Here is a 27,579-nt window from a genome sequence, read left to right on the forward strand (position 1 = left end):
TAACAACAAAAGACCATAATCAAGTTGGTAAATTAGATTGAAATAACAAGACACAACTACCATTTAACAAATGTTTATGCTTCCTTTCAACAATGTTGTTTCGTTGAGGAGTCTCAACGCATGAAATTTCATGAAAAATACCTTTAATGGAGTAAAAATCAGTTAAAAAAAACTCTTTTCTATTATCAAATTCTCTTGAATTTTAAAACAATAATTTTCAATTAAGTGAATGAAAGATGGAAGAAAAATTTTAACATTAGATTTTTCCTTTAAGAGATGAATCCAAGTAAAACAAGTGAAATAATCTACAACAGTTAAAATGTAATCAAAACCATCAATTGAAGAGGTAGCAAGTGAACCCCAATATCCATATGAATTAGTTTAAAGAATTTGGAACTTCTACTATTATTGCTAGAAAAAGGAAACATTTTCTATTTTTGCATAATGGCATGTATCACAAGATTGTCAATAATAAAAAAACAATGTCATTATATTTTCAATATAAGTGTTTCAACATTTTATTTAAGGTGTGACCTAACCTAAGATGCCATAACATGGGGCTACTAGTAGTTATGAGTATTGATAGCACGGGCAAAATGAGATCCACAAGATTTCAAATCATTGGAGTCTTGAAGGTAAAATAAGTCATTCCATTTCTTAGCTAAACTTCTAGAAGTTGCATTTCTGCATGATTAATCAGGTTGTTTCACAAAAAAAAAAATCATGCAGTTAGTAGTAAAAATAAGTTTAGAAATTAATATCAAGTGTCCAACAAAATCTATTACATACAAATCATTATTAAGAGTCAAATTTCCAAGATTAATACTACCAGAAAAATGGGTAATGAAAGTGGTAATATTTGGTAGTTTAATATGAACTGGGTAATAGGTTTTAAAGAAGACAAGTAAGGCTAGATTTTAAAGAAGATCCATAATAGCTCGATCAATTGAATTGGTCACGAGTAGAGCCTTCAACCATTTCAAATTGTTGTGGAGTAGTGTTTGAATCTACTTCTACCAAGCTAGTAGAGGTGATGGTACCAAAGTAATTGGCACGACTTGATTTTTTGTATCCAGTAACAAAACTAATTCTTTAATATCAAGTTTCAATAGTATGATTGGTTTTCTTACATTTTCACAATATTTTGTGTTTCTATTATTTGATTTTCCAAGATTTATGTTCTTGTTCATCCTGGTATGAGTTTTGTTGAAAATATGATAATTGGACGAATAATTTGATTGAACAGAAAAATTTATTGAATCTTGAGATGTAGAAAGAGAGGGGTTACCTGTAAATTCTATTTCATGCTCAAGGATCATGGAGAAGGTCTTGATGATCAACGACATAGGCCATCATTGTCATTTGAGAGTGAACTTGAGAATATTCATCATTGAGATTATGAAGAAATCGAATAGCGCAACCATCTTCCCTTTTTTTATGTAATTATGGAATGAGAAGGCCAGGGCATGGAGCATGTGCAGAGGAGAACACATCCATACATCTCGATTTCTTTCCACAAAATCTTTAATGAGGTATAATATTCAAAAATAGTTGAATCACCTTGTTTGCAATTATGGATTTGATCTTGAAGATTACCAACATGGAACTTATCAACAAGAGAGAAACATTCTTTTAGATTATTCTACATTTTGAAAGTAGTGTCCATCCACATTACAGATTGCTTGATGAATGAACTCATCAAGCACATTAGCCAGGACATTACCATGTGATTGCAGTGACACCAAGCATCCTGAAAGGACTAGTGGTTGTAGAACAAGAAAGACTACCATTGACAAATTTTTCTTTGTTCTTGGTTTCAAGAGCAACCAACATCTCTTGTTGCCATTGATGGGAGTTGTTTTCAATCAATAGGGGAGAGACAAGAACGATTGTTAGATTCTTAATATGATCTTGTGGTGGATTGTTTTGGTTAGAGGAAGCCATGGTTGATACAAAAGGCTAAAGAAGGAAGAGATGCACAAAAGACGAAAAGGATGTTACAAACTTGATACCTTGCTAATGTTTTTAGGAATATATTGTAAACTAAATAACATCTCTCATGTATTGATTGATCAACTCAATTATTGAAAAGTACAAGGACATAGCTATGTGGAGGTAAGTAATCAAGAAAAGAGAAGGATAACTTCCTCTAATAGAAAAAATGGGCTTAAGAGTAAGCAAGAACAATTATTTTAACTATTTGACTATGTAAACTATCTTTAATAGAACTAAAAAAACAAATATGAAATGTGATTTTATTTTAGGCTAGAAATGTCAATTTTAAGTTTCCTATAAATGTGGTTATTTTTAATTGAGTCTTTATTAAAAAGATTTTTTCTTTTGAGTGTCCAAAAATATAATATTTTTTTTAATTAAGTTCTCACTTGTTAAGTTTGTTCTCATTTGGAATGACATGATCATTACCTTGCATCATTATTACTTATGTATCTCTACATGAAAAATTAAAAATCATACAATTAAGTTTTAAGTTCCTCATAAATTTGAGTATTTTCAATTAAGCTTCTATTAAAAAATTGTGTTTTATTGATTGTCTAAAAATTTTATATTTTTCAATTTAATCCCTCTTGTTTTAAATTCCTAAATTATTTTTAACTTTCTCTTTGATATAGATAAATTATATTTTAAGCTTTGAAAGTATAATTTCTTCTTTGATTTTTGTATCATTTTTAATAAAATAAGAGTATTTTCTTTTTCTCAATACATTTTTTTCTCTTGAAATATCATACCCTCTTTCCTCTTTCTCTCAATGCATTTACTTTAGGGTTTATTTAACTTGATATTCTTTTAAAGGAGGTACATACTATATTTGAGAAATTATACAAAATTTCTTGACAAATTTTATATTAGTATTGTTCTCGACCAATATTTTTATTTTATGTAACAAATAAAGAAATGACAAGGATCACAAATGTTACTATAATGGGGGCAAAAAGTCAATTGGTGAAACATATCATGATTATCATATGGAGGCTAAACCACATAACTAAGAAAAAGGAGTGCCACAAATTGTATGAATAATTATAGGTTAAAGGATTTTGATAGGTGGAAAACTCAATATATATATATATATATATATATATATATATATATATATATATATATATATATATGTATGTATATGTATACATTGGAGATATATTTCTACTTGTTTAATTGTGCTTTTGTTACCATGATTGAAAATATGCATCACAAAGAACTCGTAGCTGATGTGAAACATATTTTGGATTTAATGGAATTACGTCATAAGGAAACCAATACTCATTTTGAAACATTGGGATTTACGGTACATTCTTTGCTCAAATAAAACACATATGCTCATCAACGATTTCAAGTGCGTAATGTCAAGTTAAATTTTCTATGTTTTGATGGCTTAGAGGTTCTTCTATAGATGTTCAAGGTAGAAAAATTTTTCATTTAGTACCATACCATCAATGTTTAATGAATGAGCATTGTTGCTACCCATTTGGATAAGGAGGCAGTACCACGGTATCATATAATGACCTATAATGATCCATTTCACCCGTGGATTGCCTTTACCCATGCTTTAGAACTTGATTTTGGACCATTACCTTATAAATGCCCTCGTTCTCATTTACTTAAGCTCACCAAGTTGTATATGTACATGATTATTACATACAATTCACAACTCTTGCCAATTGAGTTCAAGGTAATACCTCATAATTTTTACTTGACTGTTTTATCAGTGGTTTTACAATGGATCTTTAATGTGATGTAATTTTGTAAAACTCCACTACCTTAATTCATTTTATGTCTCTAGCCAAATTACATGAGGAGAAATATGTTTTCAAACGTAAATAATACCCACCTAGTCCATACAACAAAACCTCAACCTTAGACACAAACCCACATATAAATCAAACCATTAAATCCAGTAGCCTATCCCTCCCTTACCCAACCCAACTTCCAAACCCTTTCCCCCTAACAATGTTTTCAAAAATGACAAAAAAAAAATGGAACCTTTTAGAGAGAAAGACCTTGTTACACCTATGATGACAAATCTACACTACTCATAGATACTCAAATAAGCAATACCTATACTTTAACTATAAGAGGTTGTTGTTAGAAACCTTCTTCCAAACCCTTCGGATAGTGATGGTGACCCTGACATTTTAGTGCCACACGAGCATCACTTATCATAAAATGCCTCTCTTTGTTAAGTTGTCTAAGTGATATTTGGCTTATAACAAATAGATTATCTTGGCCATACTATATCAAATTTTGGTGTTACTACAAACAAGGTCAAGGTACAAGTTTCTATTTGTTGTCCTATTCTTACAAACCTGAAACAATTGCACTATGCCAAAATTATCTTTAGACAACACCATTTAGATAGCGCTTATTGAATTAAGCGTTAAAATTTCAAACACGGAACCAAAAGACAACGCTTTCTAGAATAAGCGCTATAAAAAGCACTACACATAGATAATGCTTCATCGTAAAAGCGCTATCTATAGTTTATTTTTATTTTTTAAAAAGGTAAAAAATTCAGATAGGTGAATGGAGAGCACTTTTAAAGTTAAGCGCTATGAAATGTGATATCAATAAATAGAATTTACTTAAAAAAATGCCATCTATTTTTATTATTATTTTAAAAGTTCAAAGAATTTTGCGGTTTTATTATTCATTAAAAAAAGTTCCACGCCCATATACTCTTGTTTTCCCCTTTGCAGCCATTATATAATGTCGTGTTTTCTCCTTTGCAGCCATCACGTACTCTCAACTTTGCACAACTCTCAATGACAACCCCAAAAAGTTCATCTACATCCCTCATCGTAGCTCTCAAAGATAAATGCGTGTTTCTTCCATAATTGTACACAACATCTTTTCCCTTTGCAATTTTTTCGTTCGAGTGGTGCTGGTGAAAGCTGCAATGCGATTGAGTGAAGGTATGTTTCCATGTATTTTATTGAATGGGTTTTTTATGTTGTCTATTGTTCCAAAGTTGATTTAATGGTGTAGTAGTATTTAGGGTTTAGCGATTATTCAATTTGGTTGAATAATCATGTGATTTTTTATGGTTCCCCCCTTTAATAGTGAAATTAGGTTCCCCTTTTTAGATTATTGAGTTTTATATGGTGTAGTAGTGTCTCTTCTCCATTTGGTTTCCACTATTTTGTTAGAGTGTAGAGAGAGTTTGTGTAATTATGTTTATGATGTCGATGAAAGCATGTAGAAAAAGGTGGTGACTGCAACACCAATGAAAGCAATGCTATTCATTGTTTTTGATGCCGATGGAGGTGATTTCACTATGTCCTATTTCATCACAACCCAAGTTAAGATTCCAAATAATGATGAGAAAAATATCAAAGTCGGTGTACATGTAAGAGTATAATCAAGACTAAAATAGTGTGTGCGTGAAGTAAAAGGTTTGGAAGTTGTGTGAAATAGAGAAGATAGGTGCTCGGTATTAGAATTTGAGGTACTAAAATGTATGTGAGAAATGTTAAGTTAACTTCAATGTCCTACTGTGTGAGTGAGTTTGTCTGAGCTCCCAAGAGTCAAAAAGAGGAAACTAGAGTTAGGAGGTTGAGGCAAAAATGGTGATCTTGGGAGTCAGAGAGAGAAACAAGATATGTGCTTATGATTTGGAATGGATGGGACAAAGACTATTCCAATTAAGAATATTTGAATTCGAAATTGTATGATTATGCAGAAGATGGTGTGGGGGTATGTATAGAACTCATGGAAGAGTCAGGATTGCAGAATGGGTAATAGAACTAGAGAAATCCACGTGATGCAATCAACTATACTAATATGCTTCCAAGTCCATCACACTACCTTAATTATAAATCACCAAGTATGCAAGTCTACTTTAAAGTATGCAAGTGGGAGTAATTTTGAAAAGAACCATTTTTATCCTTATGTTCAAATGGAACCAATTGAACCCGGTGGGACAAATTGTAAGACCCGTGAAATTTAATTAGTTAAATAACTAATTAATTAATAAATGCGGGTAGTGGGAGCCTTTATGACATTAATTATAGGTGATGTGGAAAAGTACTAGCTCAAATGGTTGAGAGTACTTGATTTTGTGAGAGACTTGGGTTTGAGTCCTATGTATGCCAATTGTGTGTTATCTAAATTATTATTATTATTATTATTTTAGTATGCTTGATTCAGTTGGGGTGATAATATAATCTTAAGATTTCATGAATTATCATGAAACATGAGTTGGTTGAATGGTTGTGCATTAATTTGGTAATTAGCATGGTATGCGTTCAAACCTTGGTGAACCCAAACTAAACTTTCTTTTTGCCAATTTTAGTTTTGGCATGAATGTGAAGGGGCAAGGGAAACCCTAGCTGAAGGAGCAGCCAAGGGGAGCTGAACAACAGTCCATTATGATTCATTGAATGGCAATTAGCCTTAACAATTAACCATTTTCGTTTTGGCCAATTAACTCTAATTAAAATGTAATTAAAGAGGCAAATTAGGGGTGAGAGAAGGGTGAATTGAGAGCCGGAATTATTTTTCAGTTTAGAGAGGGGATTCAGAACGAAATTGGAGAGTGTGATGTGAGGTTTGAGGCAAGCTAGAGGCTGAATTGGGCGAGAGCTTGAGGAAGGTCATTGGCGAACAAGTGGGAACATTCAATTATCTAAATTTTAAGTAAGGATTTAAGGTTAGGAGAGTTCTATATGTGTTTTACATATTAATTGTATGATTGTGTGTTAATTCTGATGAATTGAGTCCAAGTTCACGTCATTTTCGACTGAGTCACGTCGTGTTTCTGAAAAAATCTAAAAACCACCTAGCGACATTAAAGGCCCGCCAGGCGACTTATGCCATCAGAACCCATTTTCTGGGTTTTTCTATACACCGCCTAACGGCTAGGTGCTGTCCGCCAGACGACCCAAGTTGGCTTGCCCAATTCTCCCAGATTTTCGGTATTCCAATGATGTTGGGACGTTCGGAGTTGGTTTCTATGATATGTGTATGATTGGTATGTTGTTATTATCTGAAATTGCTTAATTGGTGGAAAATTTCATGAACCTATGAATGGATTTGGGATTTAGGGTTCATGTTGGGGTTGGATATGTATGAGCATGGATGAGGTCTATAATTGGTGCAGGATTTTATGGAAAGAATGGTGAATTGATTAAAGTATGAACTCGGGACGTTGTGTACACGTGAAAGCATGTCAGTATGAAGGTGGTACTAAAATGCAGGTCAAGACTGGTGCGGGAAAATACAGCATCACCTAGATCGTCACGCACCGCCTGGCGGCACCTGGGTTGCCGCCAGGCGACACACCAATTTTGTGGCTTATTGGGCGACTCTGTGAACTTCGTTCTTTGGGGTTTGGCTAGATATTTTATGCATGAAATAGATTAATTGATGAAGGATGTATTAATGTAAATAGGTGAGGGAGTTGCATGTTGGTATGTACAAGTATGAGTTGTAGAGAATCAAATGCACGAAATAATTAAAAGGGGGTTTGTTAACTGGATGTGGCAAACTGTAAGTGCAACTGTCATTACGCGTTCCATCAGTGGTTAAACTACCAAGTGAGTTAACATATATTAATAGGTAAAAGAATGAAACCATGAATACTTACATAATATTTTAGTATATGCATGACTTGTATGGTGAAACCGTGAATTGTGATGCTTTGAAATTTTGTCATAGGAATGGATTGAGGTCTGTTTACGTATGAATGTATGATAATCTGTGTATGAATGGTTTGGAGGTCCATTAGGGACTGTTTTAATGTGCCAAAAACCAGTAGCAGTGCGTTACTGGTATGGCGCCTGGCGGCGCGATCGAGCCACCAGGCGATAGATACCTAAATCAGGGGCAGTGGCCCTAAACGTGAACGACGTCTGGCGATCGGCCTGTTTCTGCTAGGCGATAGAGGTGATACAGGGGCTCTGATTTTGGCGTGGCGCTTGACGACGTATTGGGTGGCGCCAGGCGATTGGTGTGATCATCTTCCCGACGGCGCATTAGCTGCGCCAGGCGGTTACGACTAAGGCTAAAAAATTCTTTGATGTTATGATTGCGGGCTGGAAGGACTAAGCCCATAGGTGATATGGGATGTGCTTGTTTTGAGTCACGAGCGAGAAGTTCATGATTGGGTGGACCGCATGTGAAACGTGAAGGGTTTAGTTCACCGGAGGTACTCTTATTTGAGATGAGTGAGCGAGGGAGTTCATTTCATGCTCAAACTTGAGAAAGATATGAGTGAGGGAGTTCATAGTAGGAAAGGCGGGTATGCGTGTTCGGGTTCGAGTGAGGGGTTTTGATGACAGGCGAGGGAGTCCGTGAAGTCGGACTACGAGCGGGATATGCTCGTAGGTTAGACCACGAGCGAGGAGGTTCGTGGAAGCACGGGAAAGTCCTAAGATCAAGAATACATGCATAAGCTCATAAAGGTTATGAGCGTGGGAAATTGGGTGTTTCATTTGTTTTAAAAGTTAATAATTATGAGATATTTGGGTGGGTTCATTTCATATTTATTTATGTGCATAACTCACCCTATTTGTTTGTGTGCGGCGATGATCGGGTAACTTGTTATCCGGGAGAAGATGATGTCCCACGTGAGCCCGGAGATGCTTAGTGGTGGAGAGCGGGAGCATATTACATGGGGATTCATAAAGATTTCTTTGTTTTATATATGAAATTTTCATATAAAATCTAATTATTGGGTTTACTGCTTTTGGCTTTTGAAATTGTAAAGACCGATTATGACTGTTTTGTCTTATATCGCAAACATTATGTTTAAGTTTAAAAACATTTCCCGCGTTTTGGGAAAATGATTTGAAAATAAATGAGGTATTTATTTAATTAAGTTGCTTATTTTTATTTTATTTAAGTAATATCCTTCTAGGATGTTACACAAAATCCATTAGTTATCTTGGATCCATTATTCGATCTAATGTTCTTATAACGTATGATAATTGGAAAGACTTGACATTGAGTGCCTAAAAGGACATTATTTGGAATGACATACAAGTAAAATATACTAATTATATTTACTTATTTTAAAGTATGTGTTATGGTTGACAAACTTCTTTCTATTAATATTTTTTTTACAGCTAACTTTTAATGTTGATACATCTCGCAAGATTTATGTATTAAAGGAGGTAGGTAAGTTGCTTATAAATTTTAGAGCTAACTTGGCCAATACTTATCTAAAGGATGAGAATGGGAAATATTAGATAATCCTCCTACTCAACCTCTTGAGACGTATGCATCAATGATTAGTGAGGAAATTTGGAGAGAGTTTATTGCCAAAAGTATGGATAAAGTTTCCAAGTAATCTATAATATCCAAATACAATTGATTTATCCTTTAATTTTGTGTACATATGGTTTGTTTACTATCTTTCTATATAGGAAAAAAGCCTAAAAATAAGGAAAGAGCATCACACTCTAAGTACCCTTATAAGTGCTCACGTAAGGGGTATGCACGCCTAGAACAAAAAAGGGTAAGTCAATATATAAATAAATACAAAATATACAATTTGATAATATTGATTTCTAAGTAATTTTATTATTTTTAACAAAAATTAGATAAATGAATTGGGGTCAAATGTTAGTAACATTCCCCGTCAAGATTATTTCCCGCACAAAAAGCGTTATACTTCTCAATAGCATGATACATTGACTACTCAAATGAAAGACATGGATGAAAGAATGGCACGAATGGAGAATGAGATTAACTCACTTCGAAAAAAGGACACCTCAAACAATATAGACGAACCTGATATTGGTGTCAATAGTGGCCAGGGGAGTTGCATAATTTCATCAAATAGTTTTCCCGAGGTAACTAACTTTTCTACATTAGCTTCAATGTTAGTTTAACTTGCTTACTTTAAATTTTCAATAGCTCTCGACATTTGTTCACTTTAAATATTCTATTTTATAATGTAGGGGGTCTTAAGTTGTAAATTGTTTATATCATCACCATTACTTTGGTTGGTTGCCCATGGGAAATTGCACAATATTAAAAGTGGTACACTACATGGTAGATCTCTACCTAATGGACATGTAAAAGTTAGTGTAGATATTGTTGTGGAGCCAAATGTATCCTTGCCTATACCTAATGTTGATGATGACATAATGACAATAGGACAAGCAATAGGCACATTTATGGCATGGCCAATCAATCTCTTACAGGTCGTTGATGTGGTATGTTTATACAACTATACTAATTCATAATTATTTATGAAAATATTTTATCTATTACCTAACTTGTTTAATTGATGATGTTTTAGGATTCCAATTTATCTAAAAAGAAAAAGATCAATCATGCAAATGAATATGTCGCACCTAAAAGAAAATGTCAAAGGAAAAGGGTCATTCAAAATACTCCTTGTAAACTGATTCATCCCAATCTTCCTCAATGGTGCAACTACCTCTCTTCATATATGAAATTAAAGCCTACATAGTCACTTTCCCCAATAGAAATGGAGAAAGACATCTTTGGACTAGATGAACATAAAGAAATCGTTAATGCCGAAATTATTGGAGAAGTTATTGACTATGCATGGCTAGGTGCAACTTTCAATTTCTATATATATCAGGTACTATACTTTTTATCTCGAACTTGAACCATTGATTAGTAGCTCTTATGATATTACTAATATATTCTTATATTTTCCTTTTATAAGGTACTTATATCAAACTTCTATTAAGCCAAATCATAAGGAGTTCTTCTTTTTATCACCCCAAATAACAACACATGAACTACTAATGAAAGAAAGAATACAAAGAATAGTGATTATTTTTCTTGATAATGGGGTGGTTGATAAGTTTGTTCTTGCACCTATCAATACAAGGTAATACTTTTTTTCTCAACTTTATCAACAATTTATTATTTTCAAAGTTATATGCACTAAATGAAATTTTGTTGATTCATTTCAAATTTTAGCCAACATTGGACCTTGCTCGGAATCAATCTTAAAATGGAGATAATTCATTATCTTGACCCATTGGCGAAAGACCTTAATATGAGATAAGATTTGAAGAAGTTGTTTGACATGTAAGAATATACATGGGATTCACATATATATCTACTTTTAGTTGATTTTTTTTACTTATACATGCTTATTTTTTATTTATTAACTAGGGTTATACAAACCTACTAAGCTCAAAGAGGATATATGGTTTCAAAGTCTAAGTTAAGCAATATCAAGTGAACACAAATTAAGGTAGATTACAATTGTTTATTTAAAAACCAATTGATGTTGTTAATACAAATTATATTTATGTTTTGTAATTTTGGTGTTCTAGTGTCCAAAACAACCCAACAACAATGATTGTGGATATTACATTTGTCGCTATATGAAGGAAATTATCACATGTTATGAAGGAGGGACAATTCCACTAGATGTAAGTTATGTTGATTGTATATATAATTCATTATTTTGTAGTAGAATTTTCATTGACTAATTTTTTTTTTTGTAGTATTTTCCTAGTTGCAGGTGTCAACAATATTCTGATAATCAAATCATTGAAGTTAGGGAAGATTGGTGTTTTTATCTCATTAGTAAATGCTTATTATAGGTTAGTATGTTATGTTTGTATATTGCCTTATGAAACTATGTGATTGCTCATGCTTATGGAAAAATGTTTGTGCATTGTTGAATTGTTATTTGGTGATTAGAATCTGAACATTTTGTTAGTACTGATGGCTAAGAAAATGAATCTACAATTTGATTTGCATGTATGAGACATAATTGCATTTTGAAATTAAGCAGGCACGTCAATTCATTGTTTGCAATTCATTGACAATGATCAGGTTAAAGTCAAATAACGACCATTTCATTATTTTACATCAGCAATCACGCAACCATATAAGGAATAATCACAGAACCTTGTCACAAAATACATTTTATAATAAATAAACATTTAGGTGCAGCTCCCCTTACCTGGAAATCTTGCTCAAAAAGCTCTCCTAAGGTTCGTCTACCTTTGCAGATGCACAAAATTGTTCCCCTAGGATTCACTCTAGTTAATTGTTCCCCTAGGATTCACTCTAGTTCCTCCCTTAGTTAATTTTCTATGTTCTTCCAGCTCCATAACTGATACTCCTCTCCACCCAAGTCCCTTCAAACACACCAAGCATGTCTAACCACTTGAGCTACCTTTTGCTTCTTTGTTATAACTCTCCACATTAATTACTTTATAGATTCCTTCCCTCACATTTATTAAATAAATATTTATTTATTTACTTAATTATCACGAGTCTTACAAAGGACAAGAGTGACAAATGCTAGAATAATGAGATAAAGAAGTTAATTGGTGAAACAAATCATGATTACCATGTGGAGGCTAAATCATATGATTAGGAAAATAGGAGTGCTAGAAATTGTACAACGACAACTAATTCTATACCGAAGAATTTTGATATGTAAAATATTTAGTATATAATCTTTTCTATGATATAATCACGCTTGTGTGTACACATTTTTTAAATATGAATGATAGCATGTTAATAGATGATAATAGTGTAATGTTATTAAGTTAATATATAAAATAAATTTATATTTATTAAAGATAAAGTGAAATGAATAGAGAAATTAATTGTCGATGAATAAAAGAAGAAAAAAAAGATAAACAATTTTATAGAAAATAGGTAAAAATAACCGTTAATTTTAAAAAATTTAATAAATAATTATATTGTAAAGGGTAGAATTGACATTATGAAATGTGGACACAAAAGATAAAATCCTCTTTATATATTCTTATAGATAATACCACAAATAAAACAATTGAATTTTCTTGTTTAACAATTTTGTTATTTTCATTAATTGTTAGTTTTTTTTTCTGTTTTACAACTTTTGGTTATAGATAATGTAAGACCTAAGAAAATTTAACACTTAAAGAACTAGACCCATGAGTTAATGAAGAAGAAAAAGTATACTAGGTTAAGGAGTAAACGAGTCAAATAAAAGCTATGGAATAAGAGGGACTTAAGTGCAACTACATAAAGCAAACACTAAGTGTAATTACACTCATCAAACATTGCAACAAATGGAAGAAGATGTTAAGAAAGGATGGCTTATCATATGATAGACAAAGAGGAGTCTATTGTGTGTCACTCAAACAAGTCGTTGTAGTATAGTGGTAAGTATTCCCGCTTGTCACACGGGTGACCTGGGTTCGATCCCTGGCAACAGCGCCATTTTGTTAATTATCTTTTTACTATCTTTTTGTTGTGTTAAGGCAAACAAAACCAAAATCCCCTAATGAAGTATATGAAAACTCTGGGTATCAAATGAAAGTGATGATGACTACAAATGCCTATTAGCAAAGCTAGATTTATACAAATGTAGATTTTTCAGAACAATTTAGTTGTTATATTAGACCCTGAAAGCAACCCCAATTTGAATAGAATTCAATTTCAGCCACATTCACACACTCATGAATTTATGCAAGATTTCAACGATGCCAATGAATGCAAAATCTTCCCTTTACCAAAATAGATTTGATTCAAGTTGTAAGATCTGTTGCAATGCTCATGCCAATGACAAAATTCAAACCACCCAAAAAGCATGATCTATAACAAGTGGTTGTAGATGCAAAGATGATCTCTACTTATCTAGAAGAATGATGAATGAATAAACATCCAGACCGTGACAACATGATCAATTTGGAAATGTACATGCAGAAATGCTAAAATGAAGTCCACATGATGATGCAACTAAAGTACTATAAAATGAATATGAATGCATAAGAAGCAATGATGAAGAGGCATTCTCGAAGGTAGGCGTAGCAATGTGGGCTTGGACCGGCGAGCTAGCCTATAAGCCTACCAAAAAAACGTGGGACAGGTTGAGATATTGAGTCCGCTGGCCCACAAAAATTCAACCCTAGAATGGCCCGCACCCGTGTAGGTTGGCTCGCTGACCCACATAAAAAAACAAAAACTTGCACTTATGTATATCGGTTACTTTCCTTCTAGACTTCTACATGAACGTCCCAAATTATTGTATGTATGGAAAAGACAAATATTATGTATTTTTAAATGTGTTAAATTTGAAGAATACATCGTGTATGTCAAAGTATGAATATGAATATGACGAAAATGTTGAATTATCAATTTATCATCAACAAAACAAAGTCTTTACTTAATTTTATAAACTTGTTAAAGTTTCCCAATTTGCTGAACGTTGAAAGCATTATCATAAGATTTAAAAAAAAATGGGCTGGCATGCGGGCCTGCACTTATACAAGGCAGGCCACACTTTTTAGTCCATGTTAAAAATGCAGGGTGGGTTAGCCCAACCCGTATTTTGTGTGCCAAGTGCGGGTTGGGCTGACTCGCATTGCCACTCGTAATAGAAGGGAACTAGAATGGCAGTGTGCATGAATCTATATGGCTGCAAAACTTTTAGATATGGCAGTAGTGAAATCAAACCTGCAAAATACACATGAAATCTAAGTGTAGAATGAGTCACACCCAAACCAGAATATGCTTGTGGTATAATGTAGACCTAAAAATTATATGGTAGTAGAGAACTTTAGGCTATGACAACAAAAGAATTAATAAACAAAACCAAAGTGCAGAGCCCATTGTAATAGGAGACTGATGCAACCTATTTCTAATCGTGGTGAATGCAATGTTAAGGTGCTGAAAATAACTGGAACCTACAGCCAATGAATTTATGCAGCCAACCTAATGTAGTTTTATGTCCAACAACTATGCAAATGCTAAGGATGGGTTTGGGTTCAAGTTTCAGTAACAAGGCATCTTAAATGTGCACAAACCCAAATTGAAACATTAATCCAGTTCAACTTAGGTGAATGCAAAAATGCATATAAGATGAGACATGTTAATAGAAAATGAATAGGATCCAAACTACACGTGAACTATATGGTGACATTAACCCCACATGTGAGTAGTGGAATCAAACTTGCAAAGCAAGCCTCTAACTTACATTCAAACAACAACACACCCAATTTAATTCACTCAATTGCAAATTAAAAATTATGCAAAAATATAGAAACAAAGGCGAAGTACGCTCCAAAAATGGCCCCTGAACAGATGTGATGAATGAATTAGAAATGATGTCGAGCTAGATGAGATTACATGAACTACATGTGAGCATTAAACCATCACGTGACAATAGAAAACTAGTACAAAAATATTAGCAAATAGAAAACTCAGTCAAATCCATCAAATTGACTTTAGACACAGAGGTAAATTCCAAATGAGCATACTAAATATTCAAGCATAAACAACCCCCACGCGTTAGGGTAATTCTTTGGACAGATTCGGGTTCCCTACAGTAGCTTGAATATGGATGCCTAAATTCTCTATGATGATCTAGAATGGTGATGATTGAATGAATCCTAAAATGTAGTTGGAACTAGCTACAAAAATGTATGAAACTAGAGTGCAGCAATGGATCAATCAGTGAAAACATTTAGTTTAACAACAACATCTTAGTAACTTAAGGTGCAATAGTGAATCTCAAATGATAATGTTGAGTGCTCAATCATAAATAATTAAAATATGCAAATGCAGGTGCAAAAACTAAATATGCATGGAGACTGACAATTTAACCATGATGAAATAATAAAAGCTAATAATCAGAACCAAAATGCAAGTAAACTAAGAGGTTACTAATACTACCAAATGCTAGAATATAAAAACCTAAGGATAACTACTGCAGAAACTTAAAGTAAAGATAGGAAAGGCAAAGTGGTGCAGAATCACAAAACAACAAAGTAAAATAGCTAAAAAGGAAAAATTAGAATCAAAAAGTGCAAAATAACTAATTGAAATTGAGTAAAATGATATACTCATGGATTCATCTACACTCAAGAAGACATGTCGATAATTTGTGCCTACTTTGGGGTCACTTGCTTCCTAAGAGGAAACGTTTATGTGTGCAGACCATTAACCCAAGCTCAACCCACTAATTTAAAAATAAAAAATTGAATTTGAAAACTTGGAAAGCAATAAAGGAAATTTAAAGGATGCAAAAAATTGAAGAAACATAAACTGCAAGAAAGGATAAAACCATCAAAACTCAAAAACCAAATAAAGCATTATGAAAAGTGAAGCATTGTATTTCATTGCAAAGTCAATGGTGTTACACGAGATCAAGAAAAATGCTAAAATTTAATTGGTGAAAGAGGCTCACTTAGCAATTCCCGACCACTTTGTGCTCATGAAAAACCAACTGAAGCTACCCACACAATAAGGAAAACCCTAACCTCTGAAGGCCATTTTTGTGCTCATCGGAGATGGAGAGCCTTTTTTACAATGCATTATTTCCCTATCATCACAACATTTCTCTCTTCTCACGCAAACCAAGGCTTCCCCAAATGAAAACCTAATTCGAACTTAAAACCACCTTCAAAAAAATTAGAAACATGAAATGACCTAACCATTTTCTCCTTGCTTCTGAATATCACGATCAGGATCGCGACCCTTTCACCCGATTGACGTTGCGCCCTTAATCTCGCTTTGATTTGTCCACTCGTTCATCACTACTCTACCCCAAATCTCATCACGCATCAGAATTGGTTTCCTCTCTCGTGGATCAGATCTCGTGCATCAAGGCTTCTCTTCATGATGGATTCACATACAACAAGTTGGAACATTATGGGCATTCACGATAGAATGCTCTCATGCCTTCCTCCATCAGAAACCAAGATGGATTTACCACTTAAATGAAACACACGTTTTTGCTTAATGGAGAAACTTGGTCAAAACTACATTTGACCTACCAGGCACTACTTTGCAAAAAGAGAAAATTGGATTAGAGAGCTATCATGCAAATAAGCCAATTAAAAAGGACTTCCTAGAAAACTTATTTTCTTAAAAAAGAGTTTTAAAAAGAGCAAAACTAAATGCAATAAAATACTCTTAAAATCAACCTTTTTATCACATTTTTATATAAAGGCATCAAGTGTATCATAATATACAAACTTAGTGAAGATTAAACATCAAATAACTTGTCACACATAAGTTTAGGAACTAAATTTCAAGTTCAAAACAAAACAAAGTCTAATGTTTTGTATAGAATTTAAGTTAATTTAAAATATTTATAGAAATATTTAATAAAAATGTTAATTTTAGTAAGAATATCACCATAAGATTTATAAAAAAGTAATTTTAGTGTCAATTTAAGAGGGACAATATTACTTCATTTTTACAAAAAATGGGACTAAATTAAAACTAAAAACAAATAGGGACCAAATTGAGTCATTTTGACACGTGGCACAACTGTGAGGTGACACGTGTAAAAAATTAAAAAATTAAAAAAACCATAAATTGACACGTGGTGTTGACTTTAACACTTTCTGGTCAAACCAACGGTAATGACTAAGTTGAATCATTTTTAAGAAAATAAAGACCAAACTGAGACAACGAAAAATTTGAGGACCAAACTGATATTACTTGACAAATAGAGGGATCAAAAGAGTAATTTAACCTAATAATAATAATAATAATACCACTACAATACCATCCCGTAATGGTAATAATAATAATACAACTACTACATATATGAAGATATACACATATTTGGCATCTTCTTTTGTTTTTACAATTTTATTTCCTTAATTATTATTTTTTAAATTTAAATATTATTTATAATAAAAAAAGTATTTTTCAGTTTTGTTATTTTACTAATTTTAGTAACTACTTTTTTGAATTAATTACTCAAATGTAATGATAAATTAACAACAAAACAAATAAAAAAAATACAAGTAATTATAACATGATCCGGTAGTAAATAAAAACAAAATATGTGTCTAATTATAATAATGCTCGGTAGTGATAAAAATAATAATAATAATAATAATAATATAACAACTACATGTATAAAGAAATACATGATGTCCTATCTTGTTTTTACAATTATATCCTTTTAATTATTATTTTTAAAATTTAAATGATTATTCATAATAAAAAAAATAATTTTAAGTTTTACTATTTTACTAATTTTAGTAACTACTTTTTTTTAATTCAAGTTATTACTCAGATTAGATTAAGGATAAATCAACAACAAAACAAATAAAAGTGCAAGTAATTAAAATATAATTTTGTATAGTATATAAAAGTAAAATGTGTATCTAAATACTACCATTTAAATAATAAAAATAAAAGTGATTAAAATATAACTCCGTGTCAAAATTGAAATAATAGTAATAATGCTAATATTATTTATGACAAGAATAATACTAATAATAATAATGTTAATAATAATAATAATAATAATAATAATAATAATAATAATAATATTACTACATCTAATACTTATAATAATTTGTATAATAACAAAACTAATATACAATAATAATAATAATATTATTTAAGACATGTACGTATATGTCATTAACAAAACAAAATAACAAGAATAAATGTTTGATAGTTATCCAAAATACATGCTTATAGAGTAAAGACAGTACATAGGCCACAATGCCTTAAAGAGTACTCGAAACGGGGAATCCAACACAAGAGGGGCTACACTGTAGAGTCTCCATCACCCTGGTGACCACTATGTGTTTTCACATCTGCTCACATCAATAAATTGATGATCATCGCAAAAGGAGAAAATCACACACTAAACACACAAGCCAACATAAAGGGTAAGCTAGAGTATAAATCAGTTTAACATGTTATGGCACACAGACACTTAAAAAAGATCATAAACATGCAACAAGATAAGCAAACAATCATGTGATAACAAACAAGTAAGATTATAAGACTTGATTATTCAGATACATATAATCAGTCAGATTCATTGGATGCTTGCACTTGTGGTGGCCTCTACTACTCTGCAGAGCCATTGCCAATGGGTTTCACCCTACCACGTAAGAGGTTAGCCTTCAAACATCTAAGGTCATTATCATGCCAAAGATTAGAGCCTCTTACTACTCTCACCACTTGAGTCAGTACGCTCTATGTGAGACTAACTAACTCTTTAGAGCTTCAAGATGCGATCCTTACTTGAATCCTTACATAATTATATACGTTGAGGCACCACCACGAAACTTTACTAAGAGGTTAGTGGAATTACGTCCATTACATGAGGCACCACCATGAGCTCTCACCAAGAGGGTTATGAAATTATGTCCATTACATGAGGCACCACCATGAGCTCTCACCAAGAGAGTCATGGAATTACGTCCAACTTATACCATTGTCATGCTTCACCCACCAACCATAGATTTATCATGCATACCAATCTTATGCCCATATTCAACCACCCATCCAATCATGTTTCATACACATAATCATTCCAAACTCATCAATTCTAGTCCATACAATCAGATAATACATACATATTCACATGTTTCATACTTTAAATAGGGTAATCAAATCAATCAAGCAACCAACAATCGAAAACATGGAAGAGGACAACATTAGAGCATGCACCAGTCTCGCTCAAGCCATGGGCCCTCACTCAGGCGAAAGAGACCTTTCGCTCAAGCTACAAATTCTCGCTTAGGCGAGACTGCCATTAGAGAGCACTATAGGTTTCGCGAGTTCTCGCTTGGGCGAGATCTCCTCGCATGAGCGAGACTGCTCTTCGACCAAAAGTAAGACCTCTCGCCTAAGCCACAACCAAAGCGAAAAACATAAGGTTCCCACGAGTTCTCGCTTAGGCGAGCCCCTCTCGCCTGAGCGAGAGCTCGAGCAGACACTTGGGCCAACTCCTGCTATTCTTGCCTAGGCGAGACGAGCTCGCTTGGGCGAGAATACTAGTTCTCGCCACTGTTCACACCTGCATCAGCCATACATTCAATCCCAAACCACATAACAAGGTATTCCACGTAACCACAACAACACACAAGCCATATAAACACGAAGCAAAGCTAAAAATAGACAGATATTTAGAAAATACGAAAAAACCCTAGCTTCCCTTACCTTTTTGTAGAGCTAAACTTGAGGGTTTAAACACTAACGGGGGCACCTAAGCTCCAAGATCGAACTCAGCAGCTATAAGGTACAAATCATAGGAATGGGGATGAGCCTCTAGGAATGACTCAAGACAGAAACAAACAACCAGCAAGGGAAAAGAGAAGAGGAGATCGAAGTTTAACTTACATGAAGAAACGTTCAACGAAGAGGAAATAGGGGAGCTCACTTAAACCCTAACAGAGCTCTCTGTAGCAGAAAAAGGAGAGGGGATGAGAACAATTTATGAAAGAAACAGAAGAATGAAGGAGTTATGACTGGTTTAGGGGTTTTGGCACCCTATAGGCCAACCTTAGGCCGAAAGGCCCTTAAACATTTAGGACGAAAAATAAGTGAACCTTACATATGTAATAATAATAATAATAATAATAATAATAATAATATTAATATATTATATATTATATATTAATATTGTTAATAATACTACTACTACTAATAATAATTTTACTACTGTTAATAATGTTAATAATTTTAATAATAATAAAATATAATAGTAATAGTTTTAATAATAATACTAAAAATTTCACTATTAGTTTAAGTATTGGTTTTATTATATTATACTTAATAATAATAATAATAATAATAATAATAATAATAATAATAATAATAAATAATAATAAATAAATAACGATCATAATAATAATAGTATTTCTAAAAATTACTTCTTTTCTCATTATAATAATATATAATATTAAAATATTATGTATTAATTAATATTACAATCATCACAAATAATTTTATTATTACCGATAATATTAATAAATTTAATAATAATAATAATAATATTAATAATATTTTTTCTAGTTACTTATTTTATAATATTATTAATAATGATATATAATAATAATTTTAAATTTTACTAATAATAATAATAATTTTATAACTACTAATGATATTAATAAATTTAATAATAATAATAATATGGCTTAAATATATATTTGATACCTATTTTCTTTGTTTTTATTCAATTTGATCCGTTTTCGTTTTGTGTTCAATTAAATTCTCATTTTTGTTAAATTTTATTTAATTTAATCTTTTTACTAATGATGTTTAAATAGTTAACGTTTTTTAATCGTACATGTTACGCTCCTAATTTTTTTATATTTTTCTTAATTATATATATATATATATATATATATATATATTCTCACATGCGATTAAATGAAATATAAACATATTTCACTATTTTGACTATAATAATATCATCTTAAAATATATTTTATTTGATTATTTGTATTCATTATATCAAATTCTAATGACAGAAAATTCAAGAACTATTTTTATTAAAATCAACAAAAATAAATTAGATGGCATTTTGAAATTAACATTATAAAACTTATTACTTTTTTAAAATGAAATATTTTTAGCAAATATTTAAATCTTTACTCATCATCAAATACTAATCCCTTGGGTAAGATTATGCATTGAGGACTTTCTTAAATTGAGGACTTTCGGAACCAATTATCTACCTCTATTTTACTGATTTTACAATCTTTAGATTCCACGAATAAAATTATAATACACCCTTAAAAACAAACATGAGTGAATTCCAAAATTTAATGTAGCTTCGTCGAGTTATTTAACGTAACTTTATTCCTAAATTTGAGTGTTCATGAATTAAGTAAATTTGAGTGCTTAAAAATACTGTACCCAAAAAAAGTGCTCAATAATTTCAATAATATTTTGTAAGAAAATAGCATCCACAGAACAAGACAAAATTATTATTTTTTAAATATTTAAGATATATTTTGTTAATTTAATTACATGTTTAGTCTCTATAAAATGAGGAAATTCTGATTTTAACTCTAAAAGATTTTTCTTTTTTTAAAATACTTAACTAAAATTTGATTCACAATATTATATCATATTAACTAATTAATTGAACAAAATATTAAATTATTTATAAAAATGTTATTAATTTATCTTGAAGTAAATATTAGGAATTAAAAATACTATATATATATATATATATTAATTTACAGAGTCTAAAATTAAAATTTATATGTTTTGATGATGTCAAATTGGATGATGAATATTATTAAAAAAATTATAAATATAATCTAGATTAAGTGTATATGGATATATAAGATTCAATTATATATTTATTCAGAAAATGGTTTACATAAACAAAATTTCTTAAAATATATGAACATCAAAAATATATATATAACAAAACTTTATCTTCTAGAATAGAGATGGCAAATAAACCCGTGCCCGTGGGTATCACCCGAACCCGTCCCCGTTTTGACGGGGAATCCCCGCTTTGACTGGGTATGGGTATGGATATGGGTAATACCCGAAATTTTCAACTGGGGATGGGGATGGGGATGGGGATATATATATACCCGCCCAAATACCCGTCCCCGCTTAAATTACTAAACTATTTATAATTTATTAAATAATCTAAAAAATATATATAAATAAATAATATATTTACACATAAAATATAATATAATATAATATAATATAATATAGTATATATACATATAAATAAAATATACTTTTATATATATATATATATATATATATATATATATATATATATATATTTACACATATACATGTAATATAATATAATATAATATAATATAATATAATATAATATACATATAATATATATACATAATAATATAATATAATATATATAATATATACGTATAAAACAAATTAATCATTTAACTAGTGAGATCTTTTATAAACAAATTTATAACATTACAAGTTTATAAAAATTTAAAAGAAATATATATATATATATATATATATATATATATATATATATATAAGCATAAAATATCTACGCATATACATATAATATATATACATAATAATATAATATATATTATTATATTTATATTATTATATAATATAATATAATATATACTTAAAATAAATATATATCTATAAAAAAAAAAAATATATATATATATATATATATATATATATATATAAACATAAGATATCCACACATATAATATATATACATAGTAATAATAATATAATATATAATATAATATAATATATATAAATAATTATATATATATATATATAAACATAAGATATCCACACATATAATATATATATACATAGTAATATAATATAATATAATATATATATATATATATATATATATATATATATATATATATATATATATATATATATATATAACATATTTCTCATTCTCTTTGTTTTTTGTTATATAACATATTGGCAATTGCTTCAGTTTTAGATCCAAGGTACAAGATGGACATGTTAGAATATTATTTTTATAAATTGTATGGTAATGATTTTGATCTGAAACTTAGTAGGATTCGTCAAATGTGCTATGATTTGGTTTTGGAATATCAATCAAAAAAGAATGAAACTTCTTCTTATAGAGCTACATCATTGGAGTTGGGAAAGGATGTTGATAATGATGCGAATGAATTTTTAGAGTTTATGGCAAAAAAGAAAAAATCTAGAACTACAGTTATGAAAACAGAGTTGGATTATTACTTGGAAGAAGATAATTTGCCGGTTACACAAGAATTTGATATCCTATCATGGTGGAAAACAAATGGGTTAAAGTTTCCAACCCTTCAAGCAATTGCAAGGGATGTTTTAGCTATTCCAATAACAACTGTAGCTTCTGAATCTGCTTTTAGTACTGGTGGTCAGATATTAACTTCTCACCGTAGTCGACTTCATCATATTACTATAGAGGCTTTGATGTGTACAAGAAGTTGGATATGGAACTCAAACCATCTAGGTAAGTTACTCAAATTTATTAATATTTTTTGTTAGTATTTTTTGTGAATTCTCATCTAATATTCTACATTTGGTGTTTGTAGGTGTTAAAAAATTAAAAGGAAAAGATGTTCTCATGAGTGAAAATGAATCTGATGAAGAAGGTACATTATATTCTAGTAATTAAAATTTTCAATTTCAATTATTATATCATATCTAATTTTTCATTTTTTTTCTATGTGTAGGTGGATCGAATGCAAATGAAACCACTGATCATTTGTAAAATTAATAAATATTTTGGTTATTATAAAATTTTAGTAATGTGTAATTTTTTAGCTTTTATATAATTATTTGAATTTTATTTAGTTGTTATTTGATACTTTAATTTGAGATTTATACTATTATAATATTTTTCTTAATATTTGACATCATGAAAATCAAAAAGAGTATGTTATTTTAATATTGAATATTTTGATAGTATCATGATTCCGTTGGTGTGATTTTTAAATTTTTTTTATAAAAAATATTTAATTGATATATGGAACAATAAAAAAATGGGTATGGGTATGGGTATAAGAAAATACCCGTTACCCGGTGGGGATGAGGATGGGTCAAAAGTTGTATACCCGTTAGGTTTGGGGATGGAGATGAGGATGAATTTTTATTATGGGGATGGGGATGGGATCATGATACCCGTACCCGCCCCGCCCCGTTGCCATCCCTATTCTAGAATGATGTTATTTTTTTATTTAGTCTCTTTTCGATTGTTTTTCTTATAAAAAAAATATTTTCTAGATTACTTATATAATTTAATAGCAAACTACATATCATCCAACGACTTATCATTTTATCTCTGTTATATATTTCTATTTATCACTTTTTTAAATATGAATAAACACAAAGGGTCATTTTCCCATAATTTATTATTATTTATTTTTTAAAATACATAATAAATAAAGAAAATAATTATTCTTTAGGGATAACTCACACATTAATATTAATAATTAATAATTAATAATTTGGTAGATCAGAAAAAAGGAAAACCAAAACAATAAAACTGAAATAATAAGAAAATGTGTACACGATCTCTTTATTAACTGTTATTTACGTTAATCATCTTAATTATGTAGTTCACATTAAAATTATTGAAGATTTCTAATCACTATTATAATAAAACTAAACTACTTTAAGATTAAAATATTAGCTACATTAATATCCAATTGTCGTAACGGCCATTTTTAGATAACGTTACGCAGTTCAAGAACTAAAATAAAAGATTACTTTAGCTTTTAATAAATACATATTAAATATACATGAGGAAGCCGAGCCGAGCTGAATAGCAGAAGCGAGCGAGCCACGTCAAAATTGAAAAAACCGATGTTAGTACCGATTTTAAACACGTAATTGTAGTAACCACGACAGGTGGCACTGTTGAGAATTGAGATTTTTTCCACTAATCACAATTTCATCACGCTCGGAGACGCTCTTCCGCGTGCCACAATAATATAAATTAAATTTCTGCCATCACCAATTTTACTTCATTTTTTCTCTTCCATTCCTTCATCCCAAACCCAACCCTCACCTTCTCCTTCCTCCTCTTCTTCTTCTTCCACCTCAAAACCCTTTCCTACATCTCCTCCTTCAGCGTCGCTCCCAACTTCATTTTTCATTTTTGCCCCTCCTTCTCGAGAGAAAAAAAATGGTTAGTTTTTCCTCTTTCTCTGTTTTATTCTGTTATTTCGGAAGCCTCTGGATAAGAGAGAACTCAACTCAACTCCACTCCGCTTCTGACCGATTTCAAGTTCTCTTCGGAGAATTTCATCATTTACGCCCATACTTGTCTTCGGCGTTCTCTCTGTCTGTCTGTGATTTTAAATGATTTTCGGCGGCTGCTGATTTTGTGTTTTTTATATTATTTCGAGCTGGATTCGTGGTCGATCTGATCATCAACATTGAACAGAGTAGAATCGAAGTTTTAATCATGCGTTTTCTGCTTTGCTAACTGTTTGCTCGCATGTTCGGTGATAGATCTGATTTTGATATGGATTTCAGCGTTCTATCTGGAATTGCATTGTGGTTTAGTGTTTTTTTTTCTGCTTGTTAGATCCTCTAGGGATGATTGTAATTATAGGACACGGTTTGGATTATCTTTTGGAGCGTCTTCTGTTAGGTTTTCTGCTCTAAAATACTTGGATCCATTTTTCGTTGCTCATTTTCGTGTTTTTTTAATTAGTTTTTACGTCTGCGTTTATTTTTATTTTATTTCTTCTGTGCGTAATTACTTGGGCTTGCTGCCTCAAATAGATTTATTAAAACTTTGGTGTTTGGTTTAACTCGGTTGTATCTGTCGAAAGCATTTTTGAATGAATTTCTTCCTAAAAGAAAATAAGAAGAAAACAAATTTTCTTGTAGATGTTATCTTGTTTTAGCTTTTCCAAAAGCAGATTTTTTAACTTAGAAGCTAAATTTAGGCTAAAGAGGATTTTTTTTTTTTGTTAACTTTATTTGAGTTTTTCTTCTAAAGGTCCTTCTCGAGTAATTTATCCTAGCAGACAAGTGTAAATTGACCCCATGCAGAGGAATCAAACATTGTTGTTGATGTTTCAATCACATTGCATGGGCTTGTGGATCTGCTCGCTTGTACATTGTAGGCATTGCTAGTGTGAAAGGAGATATTTTCATAATGTAACTGCCTGTTGCTTGTTGACTTGTGGAATTGTACAGGCGAACGCAGCATCAGGCATGGCTGTCCACGATGACTGCAAGTTAAAGTTTTTGGAGCTCAAGGCGAAGAGGACATATCGGTACATCGTTTATAAGATTGAGGAGAAGCAGAAGCAAGTTGTTGTGGAGAAGCTGGGTGAGCCAGCAAATGGTTATGAAGATTTCACTGCCAGTCTTCCAGCTGATGAGTGTCGATATGCTGTTTATGATTTTGATTTTGTCACCGAAGAGAATTGCCAGAAGAGCAGAATTTTCTTCATTGCATGGTAATGTCACAACAGCTTTAAGCGTAACACAATCAAAACGACCATAAATTTGAAAATTCCAATCACGTTTTGTTCATAGAGTTAATATTTTGTTGCTTTTGTTTGAAGGTCCCCTGATACATCTAGGGTTAGGAGCAAGATGATTTATGCGAGCTCCAAAGATAGATTCAAGAGGGAGCTTGATGGAATTCAGGTTGAGCTGCAGGCAACTGATCCTACTGAGATGGGTCTTGATGTGTTCAAAAGCCGTGTCAATTAAAAGATTCTGTTTATGCATTATGAGTTGTGATGGGGATCTTCCTTCAACTGAAGTTCCTCATATGGAAATGTCTATATTTTGTGGGATGGTCAACTTGGCTAATTTGGACTCAATTTTCCAAGTTTTGACAATGAAGTCTATTATTGCAACTTCAACCAGCTTCTCTTGTTCCAGTGTATCTTGTGGTTTGTGACATACAACCCGTGTTTGGGTGTCATCTTAATCCTATGCCTGCTAGTTAATTTTTGTGACTGCTTTCTTTGTGTGATTGGACTAAAATTTGGAATCGGCTATTGATGTAATATTGACAATTGCCATCTTACTAATGTCTTGCAACTCAAATTAACTGAACCAAGTCCCCCATAACAAGATTCAGGGGTGAGTTTTCTCATAATTGCATTTGCATTAAACAATAGTTAACAGATATGACGTTTCATAAACACCGTAGGATTTTCAAGTATTTGGGGTGATTAAGGTTCTCCACTTTTGTACCCAAAGTAGTTTTGTTTATATACTTGCAAAAAAGTTCACAACCAAAGCCCATATACAATATACCATAGGGCAAAATATGTTTTTAATACAACATCTGTTAACAAATTTTGTTTTTAATATATCTAATGTTTTCTTTTTACTAATTTCGGTTTTGGTATAATTAATATTTTTTATGTGACGTGT

At 31.3% G+C, this 27,579-nt stretch overlaps 1 protein-coding gene and 1 pseudogene across 1 annotated transcript; one reads left to right on the forward strand and one right to left on the reverse strand.

Annotated features, from left to right (window-relative positions):
• Positions 1-942: 942 nt before the first annotated feature.
• Positions 943-1,944, reverse strand: LOC146884632 (uncharacterized; annotated as a pseudogene).
• Positions 1,945-25,142: 23,198 nt separating this feature from the next.
• Positions 25,143-27,155, forward strand: LOC114191480 (actin-depolymerizing factor 2). The gene is made up of 3 exons (XM_028080664.2): positions 25,143-25,357; positions 26,380-26,645; positions 26,754-27,155. Exons 1-3 carry the CDS (start codon positions 25,355-25,357, stop codon positions 26,902-26,904), a joined length of 420 nt encoding a protein of 139 aa, XP_027936465.1. The 5' UTR covers positions 25,143-25,354; the 3' UTR covers positions 26,905-27,155.
• Positions 27,156-27,579: the final 424 nt, after the last annotated feature.

Source organism: Vigna unguiculata, chromosome 7 (assembly GCF_037176805.1).
Source record: "Vigna unguiculata cultivar grain cowpea cultivar isolate G323 ecotype 2 chromosome 7, ASM3717680v1, whole genome shotgun sequence".
Lineage (NCBI taxonomy): Eukaryota > Viridiplantae > Streptophyta > Magnoliopsida > Fabales > Fabaceae > Vigna > Vigna unguiculata.